Source organism: Salmo salar, chromosome 23, assembly GCF_965601325.2.
Source record: "Salmo salar chromosome 23, fSalSal1, whole genome shotgun sequence".
NCBI lineage: Eukaryota > Metazoa > Chordata > Actinopteri > Salmoniformes > Salmonidae > Salmo > Salmo salar.
Genome location: NC_138313.1, coordinates 33,464,041 through 33,489,979, shown reverse-complemented (window position 1 = coordinate 33,489,979; position 25,939 = coordinate 33,464,041). Strand labels below are relative to the sequence as shown.

The 25,939-nt window shown below is 41.2% G+C and overlaps 1 protein-coding gene across 1 annotated transcript; it reads left to right on the top strand.

The window, feature by feature from the left end:
- The first annotated feature begins 6,846 nt into the window (after positions 1–6,846).
- LOC106584430 (hepatocyte nuclear factor 6) lies at positions 6,847–24,341 on the top strand. The gene is made up of 2 exons (XM_045706113.2): positions 6,847–8,412; positions 23,872–24,341. Exons 1-2 carry the CDS (start codon positions 7,371–7,373, stop codon positions 24,162–24,164), a joined length of 1,335 nt encoding a protein of 444 aa, XP_045562069.1. The 5' UTR covers positions 6,847–7,370; the 3' UTR covers positions 24,165–24,341.
- The last annotated feature ends 1,598 nt before the right edge of the window (positions 24,342–25,939 follow it).

The following is a 25,939-nucleotide window of genomic DNA, read 5'->3' as shown; positions in this document are numbered from 1 at the left end:
GATGCCGTGGTGTTTATACTTGCGTACTATTGTTTGTACAGATGAACGTGGTAGCTTCAGGCGTTTGGAAATTGCTCCCAAGAATGAACCAGACTTGTGGAGGTCTACTATTGTTTTCTGAGGTCTTGGCTGATTTCTTTTGATTTTCCCATAATGTCAAGCAAAGAGGCACTGAGTTTGAAGGTAGGCCTTGAAATACATCCACAGGTACACCTCCAATTGACTCAAATGATGTCAATGAGCCGATCAGAAGCTTCTAAAGCCATGACATAATTTTCTGGAATTTTCCAAGCTGTTTAAAGGCACAGTCAACTTAGTGTATGTAAACTTCTGACCCACTGGAATTGTGATACAGTGAATTATAAGTTAAATAATCTGTCTGTTAACAATTGTTGGAAAATGTACTTGTGTCATACACAAAGTAGATGTCCTAACCGACTTGCCAAAACTATAGTTTGTTAACAAGACATTTGTGGAGGGGTTGAAAAACGAGATTTAATGACTCCAACCTAAGTGTAAGTAAACTTCCGACTTCAACTGTGTATATATATACATATATACACACACAAATTGGTTTTGTTTGTAGAAAATAATATATTTTAAAAGGTATAGTCAGACATGCATGTGTAGGCCTGCATGTAGCCTTAAAAGCATAGCCCAGGTTGTTGTGAGTGCATTCAAAAATGCATGTTTGATTTTAAGTGGCTCAATCTTAAACTCATATGCATGGCATAAGTGCCAAAATAGTCAAACATGCCATATTTTTCTAAATGGCTTACATAGCTGAAACAGAATATGTCTGATGTGTCGATAGGTGACTGAACATTGGTTCGATAGATCATCAGTGATTATAGTAAACAGTCAGTAGTAAACAGTAACATTCAACAGTAAGACACTATCAGGACATGACACCTCTATTTGGAGAATAACAGCATGTTCATTTCATAGGCCTTGCACTTTCGTACATGCACTTCACAAACTCGAAAGAAATCATCGATCAGATTCACAAACATCGATGACTTAAAAGGATTCAGTTTTAGCCAATGTCATCGATATATTTATTTCTATACGCTTATTAGTATGTTTGCTTATGTATTATCTATACTTTATAATAAACGACTCCCTTGTAAATTGCAATGTTTGACAAACTGTAGCAAAAGGAAAAATGCTACATATGGATTATTACACTGTTATAAAGCCTTATTTTTGTTATTATCAAATTAACTAGATTGTTTATATTATTATTATTTAGAGAATTTGCCATCGTACAATTTGCCATTAAATACGAATTAAGAAAGGAACACAAAAAACAATGCTGCATAATGAAAATGTTTTATTTCAGGTTGTATTTTATTTGATAATATTATAGTCTACCACACAGTGAATGTTTATGTTTTCCTCCAAGCAGTTAATCTTGAAAGTGAAACCGCTCTCTGATGTCGGTGATTAATACGATGCCAATAACCATCCCTGGCATGGCTAAATATAGTGATTATCGATAGATTCACAGCCATAAAGGATGATGACTACTCTAGTTGTTTCTGGGGCAGCCGAAAACTTTTACTACCCCACATTACATTATACATGTTAGGCTACATCATAGAAATAAATTATGCATATATGTAAAAACCAAGTTGTATATATTAATTCGAGTAAACCTGCAATAGTATCCCTAAGAATTCTAGGCCCAATTGTACCTGTCAATCGATCAGCATGCGGATAGATCGATATGGCACCAGTGCTATTGATCACTGCAAGTCCTCTATGCGCAGGATGCTTTCAAATGCAAACGTCCCTAAATAATAATCTATGGCAACACACTAATATCTTAACAAACTGCAGGCAAACGCTTTACAAACACGGAGATTCGATGAGAGCAAGTGGATCTTTCACACATGTACAAAATCAACTATTATTCAGTCATAGAAGTGTTTCAAAACGAGATATTTTCAAGATATGTTCCTTTAAGTCAAATGTAAAAAAAAAAAAAGTAAAAAAAAACATTACTTTTTAAAAAGACTTTAGCGTCACAATGTTATAAAGCTTATAGGCAGGACCATGCATTACTTGAATGTCCCTTCATCAGCGTTGGTACAGGCCTCTGTGTCCAGTAGACTTATGTGTGAAATGAACAGAATGACTAAAAACAGAGAGAGAGTTATGTGAGGACGCAGTTGTCAATGTGTTTCAGCTGTCGCTCGTCGAGATATGATGACATTCCAACACAACACAGACATGCAAGAAAAAGCTACCGGTAGTTTGAAATAATACATTTATAGCCAACTTCAGTAAACTACTATAGACCTGGTAATGACGTTTTTAATAAGGAAACTGAAAGCAAAATGCTAAGCATATGAGCCTACGAGATCATTGTAATGCATCTGAGAAATAGGAAACATAGTGGTGGTGATAGTCTGACAAACACACACATACACACACACACACACACACACACACACACACACACACACACACACACACACACACACACACAGACACACACACACACACACACACACACACACACACACACACACACACACACACACACACACACACACACACACACACACACACACACACACACACACACACACACACACACACACACACACACACACACACACACAGACACACACACACACACACACACACACACACACACACACACACACACACACACACACACACACACACACACACACACACACACACACACACACACACACACACACACACACACACAAGTTTCATATAGACACAAACGGACTTACTTAAACTAGAGCTCGTCAAACAAGCGAGTTTCCGAGTTTCTCACACCCAAGCCCATCCAACATCTGTGGCTCTGTGGCATTGCAGAGTGCTCCATCCCGGTGACTTGCTCAGAGGCCTCTGATGAATGCGACATTACTAAACACGGGTACTTAACTTTTGCCAATAGCCAGATTCAAGTAAATATACTTTAGAATACATTAACCGTGATGCATCAGCGACGGAGTCATTCAAGAAGCCATGAAAAGATTAGTCTGTCTCTATATCGAGTGATCTCTTTAAACACTCGAAACAATATAGCTTGTGTAAGGGCTTCACTTTCCTTGGTACGAATTCACATTCATTGCTTCACGCTGTGAGACGACAGACAGCTTATGTGGTCTGGAATTTTTGGTAATACATACTGCAAGAATAAAATGTTCACACTACATGCATCTTTTCGAGGACTTCCAAAAAGCTTACTCTGTATTTCACTTTCGTACTATTTATTTGTGTATTAAAAACCTATATTCCAATATTCAACCATGTTTCCCAACAACATTGAGAGAAAACTTTCAAACGAATTATTGTAACATTGTTATGAAAAATAAAATTTTTATAGAAGCACCATGTCGTTTGTGAATACAGAAATCAATAATCCCTACACCTAAATAGGCATAATAATAATAATAATAATAATAATATGAATCATTACTATAAAGTGGTTGATATTAACATCAGCGCAACTTATCAGTTTAAATAAATACAATAAAAATTATGTTAAGGCCTACAAAAAAAACGAATGTAGACTCAGATTTGCTCAGATTTGTGGTCTACCAGAGAGCCAGACAATAAGTTCATATAATTATTGATAAAGAAACGCGTTTGTTGCTGCTGCTATTCTACTTATTAACAACAGGTGCTACAAAAAAAGTGATTAGTTAATGTGTGAAAAGCTTGGTAAGGCACCGTGCATATCTCACTTTAAGGGGGGGGGGGGAGTTGTTTGTTTCCTACCAGACTGCATCTCCCTGTTATTATGGTGACCCGATGCTTCGCAGTAGGTAGGCGGTAGCAGCACCAGGGTGGCTGAGTGAAGTCGATGGTGTTGAATCCGTCGACCCACCCGCTGTTAATAATGTGAAATAAATATCTGAGCCTCAGCGGCATCGCCCCTCTTACACCGCAGATATCGACAACGTTAATATTTTATATGGTTGGCCTATTCACCACAGGACACGCCTATTTGGACATTCGAAAACGGAAGGCCTACATTGAAATTCAAATTAAAAACCAGCTCTAGGCTAATACATTTATTTTTAAGAATGTGTGTGTGTGTGTGTGTGTGTGTGTGTGTGTGTGTGTGTGGTGTGTGTGTGTGTGTGTGTGTGTGTGGTGTGTCATGTGTGTGTGTGTCAGTGTGTGTGTGTGTGTGTGTGTGTGTGTGTGTGTGTGTGTGTGTGGTGTGTGTGTGTGTGTGTGTGTGTGTGTGTGGGGGGGGGGGGATCCAGTAGATCATTCGATTATATTACAACGCTCAATAAGCTACTATTGATGGACCAGTGCACCGTGTTTTCAACAGTTTTTGAAAGTCAAACTACAACAACAACAAACTTTAACATCGATTTGAAACGAGACGTTATAACAAACAAATAAAGGGATAGTGTTATGTCGACAAAATATAGTTTTGATGATAAGGCAACAGGTAGGACTATAGCCTACCAAGGAACCTTCTGCTGTATGCAACCTTCTGCACCGTTTACAAAGTGGCACTATAAAAACTTTGAACAGCCTTTTTTTCTGTGTGGTAAACCCGTGTGAATTAGCAGCGAAGAAGGATGAAAGTTAACATCCATCACAGAGCTGACCAATAGGTTCGCTGCGCGGAGATGACAGATTCGCTGCTGGGTAGAGTAATTCATTTTGGATAGCAGTGGTCTCAGGGATCAATAGAGGGACATTAACCCGGGCGGACAATGTTGTTTCCCTGATGCCACCAGTACCATCCTCCATTGGCTAACAACAAGGCACCATTTTACAATCAGGGGACCCATAACATGGGGTTAGATAGGCCTAGGCCTACATAGCACCTTTTCATAATTTGAATGCAGCCTCACTTGGCTAGACTTAGCCTTAAATTGTCACAAAATCAATTCTGAGTAAATTCTGTAGTGAATGCAGATATATCACATCCTTATTCACTCAATGAGCATAGGCTTAATAAGAGCGTAAGAGCGTAACCGAAAAGTCGTTGGTTCGAATCTCCAAGCCGACTATGTGAAAAATCTGTCGATGTGCCCTTGAGCGAGACAATTAACCCTAATTGCTCCTGTAAGTCACTCTTTATAAGAGCGTCTGCTAAATGACTAAAATGTACATCTGAAATTAGGACCATATTCCAAGTGGGCACTTTCTGTTGCTTTTAAATGTCATTCAAATGGAAATTGGAGTGAATGTCGTTGATATACACAGTAAGTAGCAAGAAGCGATCAACAAACATAGGCTTGTCCCACGACATTTAGGGTCACATACACGGAACTCTTCATTTTATGGCGATTTTCCGTGTTTTAACACACAGGCTTTCATGTTATAAAGCCTATTACACGTCTTTTCACGTGGCGTGTGTGCAGAGAGATAAGCCACATCTCATAATGCTGTCCTCGATGGTTTCCTCGGTTATGGGCTATTGAAGACCTAGGACAGACCCATGTCTTGATTGCAACATTAAACTTAGTTAGATAAGCTACTGGGCCGTAGTTGTGTGGTGCAAATACAATGTAAAATAGGTCCAATACTATATTACTTAACATTTTATAAATATAGTCCTATACAGGTTTGTACATGAAAGGCATATATATACAACTAGAATGGACTCCACACACATTTTACGCATGCAAAATAATATTTTGAAACTGATGCTCTTTAGAAAATGACAAATACATACAAACCAGGCCAAGAAAATCAATACAAATAGGCCACATAATAAATGATTTGACATATTTTGAGGTAACCACCTGACAGGCTAAATTCCAAACTGAAATGGAACTACGAGTTAAATCTCCTCAAAGTTTGGACCTACCCAAAAAACTTGTTCCACAACCCCATATATCTGAGGTTTCTCGTGATCAAACGAAGCACCTATGGCTTCTGTATATTTTACTGCTGCAGTATCGATGAATCGCCCACTGATCTAAACATCCATTGACACTGATGAATTAGGATTGCTGACCTGGAATGACGTCAGCAGGCAGCGAGCTTTAACACGGGTCATAACAAGACAGAAGGTGGGAAATTGTGAAGGAAAATTAGACTTCAAATGAGAATATAGGTGAAGCCCCGTATAGCCTATGCCTTTAACGTCCATCAACTGCATACAGCGCATACAGCATAAAGGAATATAGACAATACATTCATGGCTTTTTTAGTTGGCTCAAATATTGGGTAAATTTTAAGACAAATTAAAATAGAGTTTGCTTTTTCCTAAACCATTTGGACTTATTCGTTAATACGAACAGGTCTACCCTATTTGCTGTACATTATAGGATATACCTAAAGGAGGCACTGTATGCATATAGCACACACCAATAATTGTTCTAGCCTAGAATTAGTCGTTCCTTCTTGGCTCTTGAAAAAAAGATACGATAAGTGAAAATATTATTTTTCAGTGCATAGACATTGGGCCTCGTGATTACATGTTGGCCTAAAAACAGAAGCAAATAGGCATATCATAAGTCTTTCACACAATAAAATGCACAGCATTTTTCTATGACATTTTCCTAAATTGCATTCTGAAAATCAATCAGCATATCATATCCGGAAATAAACAATGTGTGCGTCCTTTCCTGACTGAAACTCCAAGGTGTATACCATAGCCTGTATCTTAATGGAGAGCATTTTAATAGATTGTATAAAATAACAGAGCTTTTTATTTATGGCAGTAGCATGATGTTAAGCATGTGAATTAATATTTAACCATTAAGAAATCACATGTCCTGGCGCCAAGTTAAGCGGCTTTATCAGGGAAAACCAAAGGCGCAAGTTTCTTATCCAGGCAGGACTCCCCAATATCTCAAGGTAAATGTTGCATGGCGATGGCTTGCAGTTTTGCTGAAGATACGTGTCTGTTTCGTATCTCTTTAAATGTCTAATGTAATCTTTTTGAGAAATTCGAGGTTCAGTTTACAACATGAGCAAACATCTGTCTGACAGAGAGCTGGTGACGTCAGACAGCCCCAGACTGAGTGCTAACGCTGGAACAGTGGGCGCACACATACACAGGCACAGTCACGTTTTAACATACGCGCGGGCACGTCATCATAGACGCTGGAATCACAGCCTTTGCTTTCTATAGTAGTGGTGCTCTACAGCGAATAAAATAGGCTACAAGCAAGGACGGACACCTATCAGAAGCGTGAGCAGCGGTTTGTGGCACAGCTCTGTCGCGGGCAACTGATCGCTTTAAATCATGCTGTATTGACTGAAGAGAGGCTAGTACAATCAATGGCTTGGCTTTGAAATCGTTCACAATTTATTGGAAAGGAGTGTGTGAGACGGGGGAGAGGGAGCGCGCGAGAGAGGAGAGAGGAGAGAGAGAGGTGGAAATAAAGATTATTTCAAAGATGGAACTTACAATGGAAAACATTGGAAATCTGCACGGCGTATCTCACTCTCATCAAACGGGTGACTTAATGAACTCTCCGCACCACGCACGGCAGTCCTTGGCGTCGCATAGGAACTTGGTTTCACACGGACGCTCAGCCATGGTGTCCAGTATGGCCTCAATATTAGATGGATCTGGGGAGTATCGCACAGACCATGCATTGTCCGGTCCCTTACACCCCGCAATGACCATGTCCTGCGACTCCGGGATGACCATGAGTAGCACTTACACTACGCTGACGCCGCTGCAGCACCTGCCTCCCATATCCACCGTCTCGGATAAATTTCACCACCATCCCCACCCGCACGCCCACCACCACCCGGCGCACCAGCGACTCGCCGCCGGCAACGTCAGTGGCAGCTTCACCCTGATGCGGGACGACAGGAGCCTTGCCTCGATGGGCAATCTCTATGGCCACTACCCTAAAGACATGTCCGGCATGTGCCAGTCGCTGTCCCCTCTCTCCAACGGCCTCGGGTCTTTGCACAACTCTCAGCAGACTCTTTGCGCTTATGGTCCTGGCACCCACCTCTCCAACGACAAAATGCTCTCGTCCGGAGGCTTCGAGTCTCACGCATCGATGCTGTCCCGGAACGAGGACCACCTGAGCCGTGGATTGGGAGGGCACGGGGCCGGGATCATGTCATCCCTGAACGGTATGCCCCATCACAGCCATCCGCACTCTCAGGCTAACGGGTCCATGCTCTCTGACCGGGAGAGGCAGACGGCGGGGGGCGGGCAGGGAGGTGGTTCGGGGCAGGTGGAAGAAATAAACACCAAGGAGGTGGCACAGCGAATAACGGCGGAGCTCAAGCGCTACAGCATTCCCCAGGCCATCTTCGCCCAGCGGATCTTGTGTCGGTCCCAGGGAACCCTGTCTGACCTGCTGAGGAACCCTAAACCCTGGACTAAACTCAAGTCTGGCCGGGAAACCTTCCGGAGGATGTGGAAGTGGCTGCAGGAACCCGAGTTCCAGAGAATGTCGGCGCTCAGACTAGCAGGTGAGTGAGGAGAAATGTGGCTAATGTGAAGGGATCAATTAGAAGTCAATGTGGCGAGACTATCAATTCCTAGTCAAACAGATTATCATTAAAACAAATTAGTATGGATTCTTGGAGGAGTTAACGATGGTTATTATTCTTTAAACTTTGTTAAATAACCATGTTGAATTGGTTGTTAGAAAAGATAAGTAAATCCAGATTGGATTGACTGCTTCATGCTTAGATAATAAAGTAGGAAAGAGTAAACAAGCTAGGATGTGCTGTGGTAGCCTACTCTGCTGGTGATATCCTAATTAGGTGTTAAACCTGAAAAAGATAAATCAACTTGTTTCAAGTTTTTGAATAGTCATGAGCTAATTTGCTGGCAACATTATAGTAGGCCTATACTTGTAATCAATTTTACGCACGCGCGTAATGGGGACCACACACACACACACACACACATACACACACACACAAACACACGAGGTGTTTCGACCACAGACAAAATGAAATCAAACAGGGAATGGCCTTAATCAAATTGATTGTGTATCTCTCTAACTGTATCATTTGGGCCACAATAACGAAAATAAAATGATGCGATTATTGACAAAAAGACTGTAGTGTTGTAGTATTGATAACTTTGTCAAGTTTCACATATTCACTCTTCTTCTGGTGTGGAGTCGTTCCACAAGCCTCGCGCTAATTATATTATTGTGTTCAAATGGACCTGGAATTCTCGTGGGCCTTCCCTTCCCCTGTCTACTCCGGGAGGCGTAAACAAGGCGCGTCTGAGGTGTGTCTGGCAGCGGAGCAGCGAGTCAGGGGAGCGTGACCTCCCGCGAATCGATACTTCGGGTCCCGGCGTCCCTTTTTAAAGTAGCCACTAATAAATGATCAATTTGGATCTGAAAGACAGCTCAAGAAACAGATGCCTCTGTCTATGATTTTTTTTTTACATTCTGCTTATGTATTTATAATAAATTATAAAGTCATATAGGTCGAATAGCGAGTTCATGGTGTACTAGTGTGATTATGTGTAAATAGAAGTAAAATAAGAACGGAGTGGAGGTGAAATAGGCCTAATTTAAGAATGATTTGTGGTCAAAGGGGACTTTTTTTGAATCTACAACATACCAACTCTAAAACATCAACAATTACATTTTGCATACGCTTTTATCCCCAGCGGCTTAGAGTAGTGGGTCCCCCCGTGGGAATCGAACCCACAAACCTGGTATTGCATGCGCCATGCTCTACCAACTGAGCTACACCGGACAATAACACTACAGCCCAGGTTGAACATTGTGTTGTAGCCTATGCTGGCAATAAACATACATAGGCCTACAGTCAAACGTTTGATTTTACAAAGTTCTATGCAATTCCAGTATATAGAATTACAAATGATTAAGGTCTACACTAGCCTGCTTAAGGATTGCAAGGCAAAAAAGCATAAGGGAATTAATTTAATAACAGTTAAACCACATAATAGTCATACTTCATTTTGGAAATTCAACACACATATACCATTTAATTGCAACATATTGCTAATCACTCAACTTTGAGACAGATATTTTTGAGAGAGGGGATGTTCATATAAATCATTTGAAATAGGCCTACGATTGAAAAATGTATCATTACTTTTATATTTCACTTTGAATTCAAAAGTTGCAACAATTTATTCATATTTATTTATTCGTTCATTGGATCATTTATCCACCCACTTTGCCAGTGAGTGATAACAGTTTGAAACATTGTCCAGTATTGTACTCCAAGCCTCTACCGTGAAAACTCTACGAAGGCAACATTTGTTACTGGAAATAGTGTTATTTTACAAGCTATAAAGCTCAGGGGCTAATTAAAGAGGCTTAATTAAGGGTGGAAAGCTATAAAATCAGAAGAGTTGGAAGTGAGCGCCACTTTGATGTTTCTGCAAAGCACTCCGTTAGGACATGCATGTGTGTCGTATTTCAGTGTGTCGTATTTCAGTGGACAGTTCAATTAAGCAGATATAGTGGCATATTTTAGTTCCAGTCAATGCCCTATTGAAAAGCACTTCATGGAATATAAATTGTTACTTTGCACATTTAGCGGCGTTTTGGTATATAAAGATTTAAACACTCCACAATTGTCTCTTTAAGTGCCATTGCTAAATCTAATTAAACCTAATTGGGCAGTGGGGTTTTTATATAGTCGCAACCTGGTCTCAGAGCATTTCGTTTTATTTTGTACATAAATCCGAGACACTTCATTTAGTATGATCTGTTACATGGTTGCATAAGGAAGATGTTTACTTAAGGCAAAAACAAAGTAGGGTGATTGGTCGGGTGAACGGGTAGGCTTATAACGCAAACTTCTAGCAACTCAAAGGTTGCAAGTCTGGAGCTTATTACAGACAACTTTAGCTAATTAGCCACTTTTCAACTACTTACTACTTTTTAGCTACTTTTGCAACTACTTGGCATGGTAGCTAACCCTTCCCCTAACCCTAACCTTAACCCTTTTAGCTAACCCTTCCCCTAACCCTAACCTTAACCCCTTTAGCTAACCCTTCCCCTACCCTAACCTTAACCCTTTTAGCTAACCCTTCCCCTAACCCTAACCTTAACCCCTTTAGCTAACCCTTCCCCTACCCTAACCTTAACCCTTTTAGCTAACCCTTCCCCTAACCCTAACCTTAACCCTTTTAGCTAACCCTTCCCCTAACCCTAACCTTAACCCTTTTAGCTAACCCTTCCCCTAACCCTAACCTTAACCCTTTTAGCTAACCCTTCCCCTAACCTTAACCCTTTTAGCTAACCCTTCCTCTAACCCTAATCTTAACCCTTTAACTTAACTCCTAAACTTAACCCTAACCTTATCCCTAACCCCAAGCCTAGCTAACACTAGGTAGCTAGCTAACGTTAGCTACCTAGCTAGTATTCATAACATATCATATGTTTCGAAAATTCATACATTTTTCAAATTCGTAACATATTGCACATTTTGCAAATTCGTAACATATAACACCTTTAGCAAAATCGTAACATATAATATGAATTGTAATTTGTAACATATCATATGGTTGATGGACATCCACAAATTAATACATACCATGCAAAACGTAATATATCATACTAAATGTGGTGTTTCGGATTTACATACAGAATAATACGAAATGCTCTGAGACATGGTTGATTGTGAACTGCATGCACTATACTAGAACTATGGCACAGAACTTCCCATACTTGTGTTTCTGCATGCATAGGGTCTATATGTGCAGCATGCATGTCCGTTTGTATGCATTCTTTTTAGAATTGATACACCTATGCTCCATTTGTTGCCCCGTGGGTGTTTGCCTGAACGCATTATGGTTGACTTCGGATATTTGAGGATGATATAGGCTACATAGACTTTCTTCATACTTCAATAGGCTATTCTAATCGGTAATTTATTAACAATTATCAATCATTATAGTAGAGATATTATCGTAATTGTTATGGTTATTGTTATTATGGTAATAATTATGGCTATGATTGTTTAATAGCTGCACTCTTTGAGAGCGACCGCTGTTTCATGGGGGTGTCACCTGGCCCTGACGTGCTGACTGTTGTCCTGTGAGCTACCTTGTTCTGTTGTCAGTTGCTCTCTAGCAACATGGAGTTGGGCAAAATGACAAATGACTGTGGTATGGAAATGGTGGGCTCTACATTTTACTTATTGCATTTAAATTCACCATTATGCACTGTGCGCATGCGGAGTGGGAGTTGCTTGTTGTGATTCTAAAAGGGATGCTGGCGATAGGCCTACTCGGTCCGCCACATCAATCAATAAATTCAAATTACTATTCCAAATTCATCACAGTCACACAAATCAATGCCGCTGCCTTGCTTAGCTAATGTGAAAACGCCAGTGTCTGCACACTCACATGACAATCCTCCCCAGAAAATTAAAAATACGATGTAGTCAATTGAGGGGGGGTTCTGTCACGACAAAGATAGGCTGCGTGTCCTTTAAGCGCACTCCCTAAAACGCATGGTTTATAATTGGAATGATGTGTAGTGTTGTCCGCGTGAGGAGGGAAAGGTGAATCTCACAGAAGAGACAAACCTGGTATGGCCTACAGTTTAGGCCAACTAGTGCCTTGTTACGTATCACGCTGATAGTGTATCACTATTTGGCCTTTAAGGACAAATCATTATCTCCAAACAAGCTCACAACCTGCATCTGTTCAAATGTTGAAGCCAAGTAAACAAGGAAGCGCACATATACTGTAGCTATGGAGTAGACAACACCTTTGATTGTGTTGAGAAAGACACGGCAAAGTGAGGGCTGAGATGCATAGATTGCATAAACGATGAAAACAATTCGTCTTTGCATCTGTGTTGAATTCCACACTCCGTCTCAATGTATTTGGTCGGGTCAATAAAGCAGTGATCGATAAGGATAGCCAGTGCATCTATCAATTATTCCGCCTCAGCACTCTCTCCCATTGGACTCTCCCAGGGTGTTGGGGGATGGCTGGGGGATTTAGGCAGGAGCTGGGAAAGGGGATGAGAGACTGGGAAAAGCCCCCATTGCACACATTTGTCTTTCTCTCTGTTGTAATCATGTTACATGTAGACTGGATGGAAAACTCACCCTCAAAACGCCATTTGGGGGTTGGGTTATATAATCAGCTTGGATCTGTGTAAACGTATCCACCGCATTGTTCCAGAATCACTCGGGAGCCATGAGGAAGACAACAGAGAGACAACCAAAATGATTCGATCCTGCCAAACCTCCCATGTGGAAAATACGACGCAATGAAATATTACGCAAGAGAATCAATTTCATTTATCCAAACATGTAAAGGGGGAATATCAACATTTTATCGTTTGTAAAATGTCGATTTTGAGGATGAGAATATGCTCTGTTCTAGTAATAGGCTATTCAATAAAAATACAGGGAAATCATGGATAGGGAGAGAATAGCTCAATAAGAAACTTCCTCACAGACTAGGCCTAGTCTACATGCCAATCACATCAAAGGAGGTCAACCTGTCTGCTGTCCCCATACTATTACTATGGAGCAAGATTTTGGGGGGATGGCTAGGATATTCATGATAAACTAATATAAGTGAAAGGAGTATTTTATTAATCTATCATCCAACAGTTTAAATGCACAAGTAAGCCACATGTATGCAGCCTCCATATTCCCGACGTAACGCTGCCTGTCTGGGACATAATCCAAATGTCATCACTGTATCTAAGCAACGACCAACCCAGCCTGCTCCACACAGCACTAGCATTTCTATCCACCTCCCAAGTGCAGGCTACATAAATGTTTACCCCCACCTAACAAAACCATTTTCAATTGGGATCACCGCTGTCTTTGGTGCTGAAATCTTTATATGAATGGCGCTGTTGGCCTGTGTTTGAGGTCATGTATTATGGCTTTAATAAGGGGCAGTACAACATGGTTGAGGTAGGCTATGGAGGTAGACTATATATATATTGTTCATAGGCTAGCCTGCGTCTAGCATAAGTCCTTTACCCAACACCAGTCAACACGTGATCAATAATATTACACAATTTCACAATCATCCGTCTCACCATCTTGTTGTAGGCTATGTTAAGACACATAGTCCAAAGTCCAAAGAATAAGGTCCATATTCAATCAAATCCGGAAAACGCTTTCCCGGGAAATTCGCCTCCAAAATACACATGTTCCTATGGTGCACAACGAAACTAAAGGTTTCTGCAAAAGAGACTGAGCATAAAATTAATCAAAAGCTGTGAAGCCAGAATGTTGTTAATAATCTTCCCAGGAAATCCGGTTCGTCTTTTTGATTGCATAGAACCTTTAGAAGTGATTGATTTAGGATAATCGAAAACAGGCCTTTTCATAAAGAGACGTGTTGATGCAGGACTACGAAATGATCGATGCGGACTTTAATAATTGATAAGCATGGGGAAGACAACGGGAGAAAATCATGCAGCTGCGGTTTCCCAGACGCTCCTCGTTAAGCACAGCAATGTGTGTTGTAAATACTGGGATTCACACACGCGCGCTCGCGTACACACCACACACAGTGAAATCCTGTGGCTGTTGTGGACAATGGCCAGTACGCAGCCATTTTCCCCGGTGCAATAATGAAAAGCTATATTCACATTCTTCAAATCCATTCCAAATGTTTGTCAAGGCAGCCAGATGACGAATACTGATTTGTTCTGTGTTTTTCTGCCTTCGAGGAGGCGAATTGAGCACTCACATACATCTCCCAATTTTTACAGTGTAGCGTGCCTGCATGTGCGTATGTGATCAGGATATAGAGTGCGCCATACATTGTTAAGTCCGATCTGAATCTGTATCGATTTCCATTCCCGGGTCTCTCCTTTCCATCGCTGGAGCTGTGACATGCAGGCGTACTCCCCCTCCCCCTCCTCTCCTGTGCAATACCATTTCCCCCATTAACAGCTCACCCTTCATAACATACAACGGAATGAATAATAAACGGCATGCTTTCATTGGCACGATGCAGCTACAGCATATTCTGTAAAAACTGGTATTCCACTAATCATAGGTTATGTTATGTTGACATTTCTCTAAAATTGCGAAACAGTTAACCTATGCTGTAGATAAGGGAATAGCCTAAAATGACATTAGCCTAATTTCGTCCCTTCAACCCAGTATAGCCAATAGGCCTATGGCCAGACAGACCTACGGTGAAAATGACAATGTCTCCATTAGGTAAAGGGATCAATAACAGAAGACTGTTCCGTCACTTACACAAGCCAATGTGGGCAGTCGCTCCACTCACACTGTACAGTAGTAGCCTTTAGTATAACCTCAGAACTTCACAGTCTCTTTTCCATATTTTCATCACATATGCACACACAAAAGAGAGATAATACACACGGGGGCATTGCAATTATAAATGCAGCACATAGTTCTAACCCGTTTGCATCAATAGGCTTACAGTCTAGAATACCGTCTATTCTATTTTAGATGATCAATTCCTACGCTTTTCTGTCGCCCACTCTCCAAACCGGATCGATAGGAGAGAATGACCTTTAAATCAAATTGCTAGGAGAATGAACTGTGCGCATGAGGTTAGTATCAAAGGGTTAAATGGCATTGCGTCACTGATTTCAAATATCAAACAGTAAGGGAAGCCATTTTCTGAAGATGATCTATAGGATCATTGTTTTAAATTCACAGCAACATTTCCCTGCCAGATAATATAATAATAATGTTGTTTGTATTATATGTATTACTAGACACATGAAATGCATTGAATATTCTATCCAAAATCAATGTCAATAAGCCTGAGCTTATATTGTCATATTTGGCACCGTAAAAACAAAGGCATCTTGTATTGGGTCGATTTCCATAAATATTTTTGTGGCGTGGAATCAGAGTATTATCCCTAGCCAGCCAGCCTATAAGCGTTACTTGGTTGTTTGAAGCCCCCCCCCCCCCCCCCACACACACACACACGCACTCATCATCAAGCCTTGGTTATTTAAATCAGCTGTGTAGTGTTAGGGCAAGAAAACAAAATCAGAACACTAGGACGGAGTTTGGGAAACCCTGCAATATAGCACCTCCCGCGCGCCCTGCGTGACCGGTTGTAAATCTCTGAGCAGTGGTGTTGAAAAGCCGACTGTCTCTGGTTAGAAGTGGCCGCTTATCTGACGTCCCGACAGGTCATCGCTTATTCAAGGTCCGATAATGGCTTGTTTAATGCCCGATCTAAGGCGAATACTGCAACGTTCGAAGAACAAAGTACACATTGTCCACCCAATTCTTAAGGAGAGAAAAGGCACACATCCCCATTTAGGCCTTGAACGAATAGGCTAATAGTAGCATTAGCCAATAGTCAACTAATTAGCCTGCAGTGATAATTGAATGGCAACATGCAATGACAACAGCCTCATCCATAGGCCTACACTGAATTCATAATCGGAGTTAGTGATTTGATAAACACAACCATGCTTGCGTGCAGGTTCGGTTGTAGACTATAAGTCTAAACACATTCTAAGGCAGTAAAAAAGTTTTTTTAAACTGTGATTAAAAATGACTTCAGAAAAGGGTCTCATCATAGGCCTAAATAACATAAAACGTGTTCGGGCACCGCATGCCAACAATCTCCTGCATGCTGCATTGGCTTCATAGATTGTCGTCAAAAGAGGATCATGGTTTTTAAAGGTGACAGCAAAGAGATAATTAAGTAGTCGATGGCCTTAAAATTGTGCCAAAAATTCCACATGTTGCATGTTGATTATTTGCACACAATAACACACCGTTTGTCTACATTTTACAATGGTAATAGTTCCAAAAATAGGATTGGAGACAATCTCTGATTTTACCACTCCATATTTCACATCAGCTAAATATTTCCCAACACTGAAACTTTCAATGAACTCAGAGTTGAATAGTAGACAAGTAATTCCAAAGAGCATCCCAGCCTGACTCTTACATTGAAAACTGAAAAACGTCTAATAATTTGGCATTCAAAAAATATTTTACATTACAGAATTATTATTGAATAGAGAAATCACTAGAGAACCTGAAAAAGACAAATATTTGACAGTTAATCCTACCCTGAGAGCCGAGCCTGCATGCGCTCAAATACACCACATGCAACCAGGGTCGATCACACAGTAAAACCGCAGTCATACACACGACACACCCCACGCCGTACCCACAGATGCAACCCGAAACTCCAGTTGGGCAAACCCACACAAATCAACAAAGAAACAAAACGACCGTGAAATCAATTAATTCATTAATCAATGTTATATTACATGCTATTTAAACAAACGGAGTGGTTTCTAACATAAGAATTTGAATTTATGTTTGAATATCTATTGAACCAAGGCATTCAGCCAGGCTATCGTTTTTAGGCCTATGTTTAAAGGCCTAAGGCCTATACTGAGACGGCATCTTTAGACCCCCTTTTATCCACTATTGGCTAAAGATTAAAAATGTTGTAGCTTGAAGAAGATTTACAAATACATCATTTCATCACATATTCATATCACATTCAATGATTCAATATCAACACATTTAATCTGTGTGTGTGTGTGTGTGTGTGTGTGTGTGTGTGTGTGTGTGTGTGTGTGTGTGTGTGTGACAATTGCATTAACCCAACACGCACCCAAAGATACAATGACAAACTTCAAGCCCAACTCTTTTAACATGCTGCACTTTTGTTCGATAAAGACTAGTTATTTATTTGATCAAATATTGGATTCATTTAATTTCCTCTGACTTGGTTATTACATTTATTATTATTATTATTATTATTATTATTATTAGTAGTATTTTATTTATTATTTAATTATACTATGATTATGGTTTTATTGCCTAATATTTAGCCACATATTCAGACATTTGAGCTTCCTCGTTCGTTGAATAACATTTTTTATACAAGTACTCATGTGCACTTTCTTTTCAGCTGACAACTGCAGAATTACATCCATCAAGATCGACCTTTGAGACGATTTGCAGGCTGCTTCACTGATAACATTTTCAGGCCGTCCCATAAATCACTGAAAAGAAGAAAAACACAAAATGAGTGACGAAAAGTTTTTAAACTTAAGGTTTGACTTCGTAAATAGAGGTAGGACTAGAGGCCATATGTTTTATGGTGCCAGAGAGCAAATGAACCAGTTCTGAACATGCCAAGAACAGCAGGCTATGCTTACAGAAAGAAACATCACAGTTGCGCTATGCGTTTTAACAGGAGCCCCTCACAATGTTGACAATAGCCTTCTGTCTACACAGTGATATTGCTGGCCACACAGGTCACTCAAAAAAGATATTCACTAATCTGTGATCTGTTGTGGCAAGTCATCCATACTGCCAATTCAATAACTCTGCCTTTTTTTATTTGTCTTTACATTTGACATTTGATGTAGGCAAATTCTTAATTTTATTTCAAAAAGTAATACAACAATCCTCAGTAAAGGCTCTGGTACAGGGTACTGCAGTTATTCATTGTAGACTATCGTTTGACGATGCTAAACTTGTTGCTATAAAACAATTTAACAATAGAATAGGCTTTATGCAAAACGTTTGCAGAAATACGATCACACAAAAAAAGACTGCCTACCTTCACAATATCAACATAACATGTCTGCAATTAAATCATGGAGGCCGATGAAGTTATACTTTAATAATCTCTATTTCAGTAAACTAAAAGTAACAGCCCATAATAACGATTTAAAATGAGTCAGTCGTAGCTGATGATGGTGTGCATCTTGTATGTCCACCTCAGACATTGACCCAGTGACTTGTTAGAAGCCAGCTATTAATAAATAGTAAGTAATTATGAATAAGAGTCCATGGTTGACATAGTGACTGTTTCTCGCCTGCAGTAGCCCGGCCTCAGCGGGAGAGAGTCGCACCGCACCCAATTTCAGATCAGCCCCATTCAAGCCATCGATCCCAGGCAGAACGGTTGGCTGCACGGTGCGGTTAGTTATCGATTTCCCCCCCCCCCCCCCCCCCCCCCCCCCGCCCCCCTCCCCCCTCACTTCAAATCCGACAGAGCACACAACTCTAGCCAGGCTGCAGAGGCAGTTTTCACACGCTCATATATTTATTTAAATACCATTTTGAATCTGGAAGTATGCGTGGGCAGGCTTTTACCGAAATTGGGGATTAGTAACATAAGTATAATAATTAAATGAGACACAATTAAGCAAATTTGTATTATGATCAGGCCATATATTAAATACATTCACAATTGATTTACCACGTATCCCATGGGCCTATTGTTATCAAACGATGTATTTACTGATGATGTGGTAGACCTACATTCAACAAATGCGTCCAACTGAGAGATACACCTGTTGTTATTGTGAGTTTGCTCTCACAGGCACCGCAGACCTCTTGACGTAAAACAGATTATAGTTATTATTATTAGGTAAATAATAGATCGAGTCAATCTCAGCGACGTTAGTCAATGTTAACATTACCCAACTCTTACAAAAATGTTGCACTGGCCCTTTTAGTGCTGTTTCACATGAACTTCTCTGACAAAAACGATCCGTCGGTTAATGCCTTTCTTAATCAGGGAAACACCAAAATGACACTGTACATTATATAAAGTAACGAGGTGTCACTAAATTATAAATATGTTTCATCATAAAACAAAAGTTGAATTTATATCACTAATCTTTAGATGGGCACTCCTAAATTTCCTCAGCAGCCTGACTGTTTACTTAGCAATGCCACCATATTTCATTTTGCAACTTTCACTGACATTTGTTGCCAATTATATATGATATGCCATGTCAATAAATTTAACCACGAGGTCTACAACATTTTCCAAGTCACTCATTTTGTCACATTTGACTTCAGTTAAACATTACTTGTAAGTATAAATTCATGTTTCCATCGATAATGTGAGCACTTAAGCACTGTTTGTAAAGGCATTCTGCAGCTGCCAGCTCACACAATGAGCCGACTATATGTCATTATGGTATTATTTTGATATTATATCATATCAGGTTCTCGGCCTGCATAGGTAAATACAGGGTATTTATCTAAAGGTGATTAAGGAAGTGCTGGCTTCACTTTTATTAAAGAACAAACATCTAATAACAACATTTGATCGGTGAATTTTGCACACAGAGAAATCTCTTTGATGATCTCAGATATAATGGAAGCCTAATGACTGGTAAAATATAAAGTATCTCTTCAAAAAAATAACAAAAGAGCTTAAGTCCAATGAAAATGTAGGCTACCCGTGAATTTATTCTGAACTGCAGTTAGAACCATTCTTCTTCCTAACAAGATATTTGAGCAGGTTGACTTTCAAAGTGGTCCTGAGTGAGTGTTATTGAAGCTGTGGGAGAATGTCTTGCAGCGGAGCAGTGTGCAAGGTAAACAAACAAATTGTATCAAGTTATCAGTATATTAGCACCAACTCTGCCTCATTACATTAAGGAGTATTGAGTTGTAAGTTTGCATTGGGAAACCTTGGCACTGCCCTGCGGTCTGAATGGAATAAATACTGTACCAACTAGCGTTTAAAGTGCAGCCAAGTCGATACACAGCCTACCAATCTTTGTGCAACATAAGTCAAAACAAAATCTATGGATTTAAAATACTGTACGCCCCATTTTACAGCACAAACCAAGGTCTGGAGAAAAGGTGCATCCGATTCTGTGGCATCTAGAATCCTGCAGGGGGAAATAATTGAGTTTTAGGTAACACACTGATATATGCCAACTGGCAGACCCTATAAGGTAGAGAGAGAAGTGCCTGGGGTTCTTTTCTGTAAGGGCAATGGAAGCAGAACTTGAAGTTGGCTTTATCGTGTGCATGAACATGTTCAACCGTAGCCAGTAAAACAAATATTGGGAGATTAATTAAAACAGTGGTCTATGGTTAGATCATATATACAACCAATAGGCTACACTTTAACAGTAAGCCTACACGAATCTGTGTTTTACATTTAGGAGTGTTGTCATTAAATATGTAGCCATGGCTATTAGACATTAGTAACATGTTGGACTAGCTGATCAAAGACCTATGGGTTATTCATTCAGCAGTGCCAATAACCAAAACACATTACAACATTACGTTCATTACGTAGATCCAGTATGATTTCAATGTCTAGAGATAAACATCTATTTTATTTTGACATAGTAGGCTGTTGTTTTTCTCGAACAAATAGAACCGCAGCACAAAATTGACAAAAGAGTGGCCTTTGGATAACCCAGGCAGGAACTGACTGTTGAAGCGAAGTCCTTGGAATAACAGGCTTGGTAGGCTAGTCGCCCTTATGAGTGCAATTAACTGGTGCTAACGGTTTATGAGGACCATTGCTCCCACAAAATTTGAGCAAATAAAACCTACAACTGACCAATTCGAGAAGCAGCTCTCGAAACTCATGAATCTTTTTCCTTCCCATTCTCCCTCCGAGGCATAATTAATTGGACGAACTGAATTTCACACACGAATTACTCACGAATCTATCGACCGATATTGAATGCCCAGGGCCTTTCACGTAACCTTTTTTTTGGGTGCGTTGCAATGCTACGAATATTAACGACCAGAGAAAGAGAAAAGTTATAAAATAACTTAAAACTTTATATTGACTCCCGTTTTAGATTGGGGTTCAATACAAATGTGTTGAAGTCATGATCTGCTCGTGCATTGTGAGAGTGCTTTGAGTGACCATGACAAAAGCCAACACCCATTGGACTATATTATGGTAAACCCTACACCGACCCAAATGTATTGATTGGTAATGATGATGATTAATTGAGCAGGGTATACTCTGTAATGTTTGTAAATTAGTTGCTTATATAACACAACGTCCCCCTAACCATATACACACGCCAAACCGTAAGCTATATTATCCAATGCAATTCTCAGGTTTGTGACTGAAAAATATTGAAAATAAAGAAATAAATCATCTATCAATTTATAAGGCTTCCACTGATGCCACAGTTTGAAGTAGCGAACGGGTAGAATAATTGCCATGGTGTGGGGTTGTAGTCTGGGCAGAGTAGACCATCGTGAAAGCCGAAAATAAAAGCCAAAATACATTTGTATTATGAGTCCAATATGGGTTGTGTTTCGTGCATGAGTTTATGTGAGTTTATGTCAGTCTCTGTACTCTGTGTCTTCTGTAGCTCTAAAAGCTGCAATTATCGATTTTCTTCTTTTCTACAGCGTGATTCAGTAATCAGGGCCCCCTTCCTCACCGATCGATCACTATTGATTTGCCTACTAAATCCAGCGCCTGTAGCAAGACAGCCCAGTATTGCGCCCAGTACCGCCAGGGCACAGCGCGAGTGACACCAACTGACTAAGAGACGATAAAACAACAGGGTCAAAAGTCTCCCACAGAGCTCTGTGTACAACTCAAACATAATGGGATGAAGGGGCTGGATGGCGAGAGGGATACGAATGGATAGCTGTGTTAATAATTATACAATACACACATAACTAGGATATTGAATCTGTTATCATCTGTTGCCCAAGAAAACTACAATGATGATATATCCACTCTAGACCATATGAAACTATCATCATCATCATCATCATCATCATCATCATCATCATCATCATCATCATCATCATCATCATCATCATCATCATCATCATCACCACCACCAGTCTGTCTATAGAATAGTGTATGATTGTGCTTAGGAGAGGTCTGGAGTAGTCTTGATGTGAAATACAAATATGATAGTTGTGCTCACGTGGAGGTTAGGCCACTGTAGTAAACAGATTTGACTGCAATGGTTGATCAATGGGCTCTGTCCCACTGTAATTAGACAACAGCACCACAGCTTGGCTCCAGCAATTTCAGCACAATCACACACACACACACACACACACACACACACACACACACACACACACACACACACACACACACACACACACACACACACACACACACACACACACACACACACACACACACACACACACACACACACACACACAGACAGACAGACAGACAGACAGACACACAGACACACAGACACACACACACCAGAAATAGTGTGAAAGAATGAAGGAATAAAGTAAGATTGGAGTGAAAAAAGAGAGGCGCCAACAGGGGAAAAAACTGACTGCCTCAAATCCTCCTCCTATGCATCTAAACCTGTCTCCTCATGTTTTCACTGTTCATATCACCTTTATACATGGTTAATATTAGTTCCAGTACATACGGTAAGCAGTATATGTTTCTATTTGGTGCTTCTAAGTACTACTAGAGGTTTTCTTTTCAAATTGCTCCCCATAGAAGTCAGTGCATACTCAACACTCCAGTTTGTGTTGGAGGCAGTTATAAATACCATCTCAGCGCTCAATGGATAGGGCTCCAGTGGGCTCTGTTTGAAGTAGCAGACTGCAGACCTGCTGGAGGGGATTCTGACCTCAGTCCCTGTAGAGAACCCCCCAATTCCTACAGCAATGTGGGTCAATATCTCCCTCTCCACCACTCCTTTTCTCTCATACACACATGCACACACACTGATCTCTGTTTCGCTCTCCTCTCTCTCTCTCTCACACGCACGCACGCACACGTACGTGCACACACACACAAACGCTTACTATTGTGCAACAGTCACTCAGTCTCCCATTGCGACCCAAACTGCATTAATATTGAATCAAACAGCAGTGTCTCCACCAGGCAGCCAGAGCAGCTCACCGCAGGCTAGCTCCCTGTCTGCACTCTGCAGGATGGAAGGAATATTCCCACTGGGCACCAGGGATGGATTAGCTTTAAATCAAGTTTAATACATGGCAAAATACGCAAGCTCAATATATTTTGCTGCTGTATAAACCCGTTTTTACATCTTTAAGTACTGGCTTATGACTCATTTCCCACATCTTCCCTTAATTCTCCCTCTGCATCTCTCACCTTTTTACTATCACTGAAGTACTCATAATCATATAGTATTGCAGTACTATAACTGTAACACTGCTATGTTGTTGTCTCCCCCTTTGTCTCCCCAACCCCACCCATATCACCCCTCACAGCCTGCAAGCGCAAGGAGCAGGAGCATCACAAAGACCGCAACATGGTGCCCAAAAAGCAGCGGCTGGTCTTCACGGACCTGCAGCGCCGCACACTCATCGCCATCTTCAAGGAGAACAAGCGCCCGTCCAAGGAGATGCAGATCACCATCTCCCAGCAGCTGGGCCTGGAGCTCAACACTGTCAGCAACTTCTTCATGAATGCCCGGCGCCGCTGCGTGGACCGCTGGCACGACGAGCACAGCACCAGCCCCGGCCAGCCGGGCACCTCGGCCACCACTTTCTCCAAGGTCTGAGACACCCGGGGGGAGCCACAAGGTGGCATGGGGATGTGGAGGTGGTACCTCCTGTATCCCACTTCGTTCCCAATAACCATGTTGATGCCTCCTCATTCGTGCCATGCAACCACGTCTTGGTCAGTCGCAACTGTAACCACCACGATCCTGAACATCTCACCCCTGGACTGTTATGAAGCAAGTGAAACGCAAAGGTAACATGTAGTCAGGTCCACACAAGGACAATCATCTGTTTTTCGATTGAATCAGCTTTCTGTTGATGGTGTCAGTCCATTTACACTACAGACACCATGATATGTTTGTTTAAACGATCTCAAAATCAAGCCTCGGCCAGCCTCCCTATCCAGGTAGTTTCTACTGAATCCCTCCCAGCACTCCCCTTTGTGTCTGCTACTCTGAGTCTCTCCTCACATCTCTCATCTCTCCACAAAGCAACATGGACAGAAGAACTGCAATAAACATGACAGCACACAGCCGTGTGATCCTACCCAGTTCTGTGCACAAGGCCATCCTGGAGAAAACAACACAACCCCGTTGAAAAAACAAAAGCTCAACCTCTCATTTCCTCTCCTCCTTCTCTCCACTCCTTCTTCGCCAAAGGTATTCCCTGATGGCCAGCCATTTCAGCGAGCCACTCGAATCATACTCTGGCAAACTAATGAATCGAAAAATGAATCGATGCAGACAGGGAGAGGGAACGGGGCTTTGACCCTTCTTGAAGGTGAAACAGAAGACGCTTGGCAATAAAGATACTCAGATCTGCCTGGCTGCCTAGGTCTATATTATTGCACAGATGTTGGAGGCCTGCAGGGAGACTTTCGTTGCTTGAGAGAAGCAGAAGTGTCTGTCGGGGAGGTGAGGGAGCGAAACGCCTGGACATGCTCTTTGTTCAGGAGGGAGCTGCTTTTCACTGATCAATACAGAAACCAAGCGACAACACGGCCAGGCAGGCGACAAGCGAACTGCATTATAGCTGCTGTATAGGATGTAAGAAGAGCACATGGAACCCAGTGGAGGTGGCGACACAATGGCCCAACAGCTGCCCAGTCTGCTCTGCACATAAGGTGCCCCAGTGCCCCCTGCTGGTTATAAGAGTAAGCTGCAGCCAGCAGCCCTCTAGGAAAGGCCTCACGGTGTGTTCCAGGGCTGGGGAGAGAGAGGCCATGGCACATGTTCAGGCCCTCGCAGATCTCTGAAGGCAGATCAATAGTGAGCCATTATCCTATTGTTGTTCCTCATCCAACGAGGACTGGTGAAGTAGGAGGAGGGGGATGGTTCAAGTAGCACTCAGTACCCTGGAAAATAGAAGTCAGGTTTTTAGCAAACACTCCAAATACGTTACCTTGATAAGACTCACCAAGCAAATTGATGGCCTTGTGTCACAACCCACACGCTGGGGTATTGAAAAGATACACACAGAAACACATACAGCTGATATAGAGACATGTCTCAGTTTCATTTAGTGGACAGAGGGATAATGATGGAGCCAGACACATTTGAGGTGCTACGGAGATTTAGCTTTACATCATCATTTATGCAAAAATGGTGAGAAGGTTTCCTGTTTTGAAACATCTGAAATGACACCCAGTTCAGATGCGTTATCCGTCTGTTACCAAAAATAATGATCAGTAGATTTGGAAAAGAGCAAATTTCCCGCTGGATAGTCCCACACAATGGTTAGTATCTGTGGCTAGCCATCACACACTACAGTCACAAATGCTACAAGAACTAGTGCCAATGCTAACTGCCTTAATGATAATCAGAGAATATGGTAC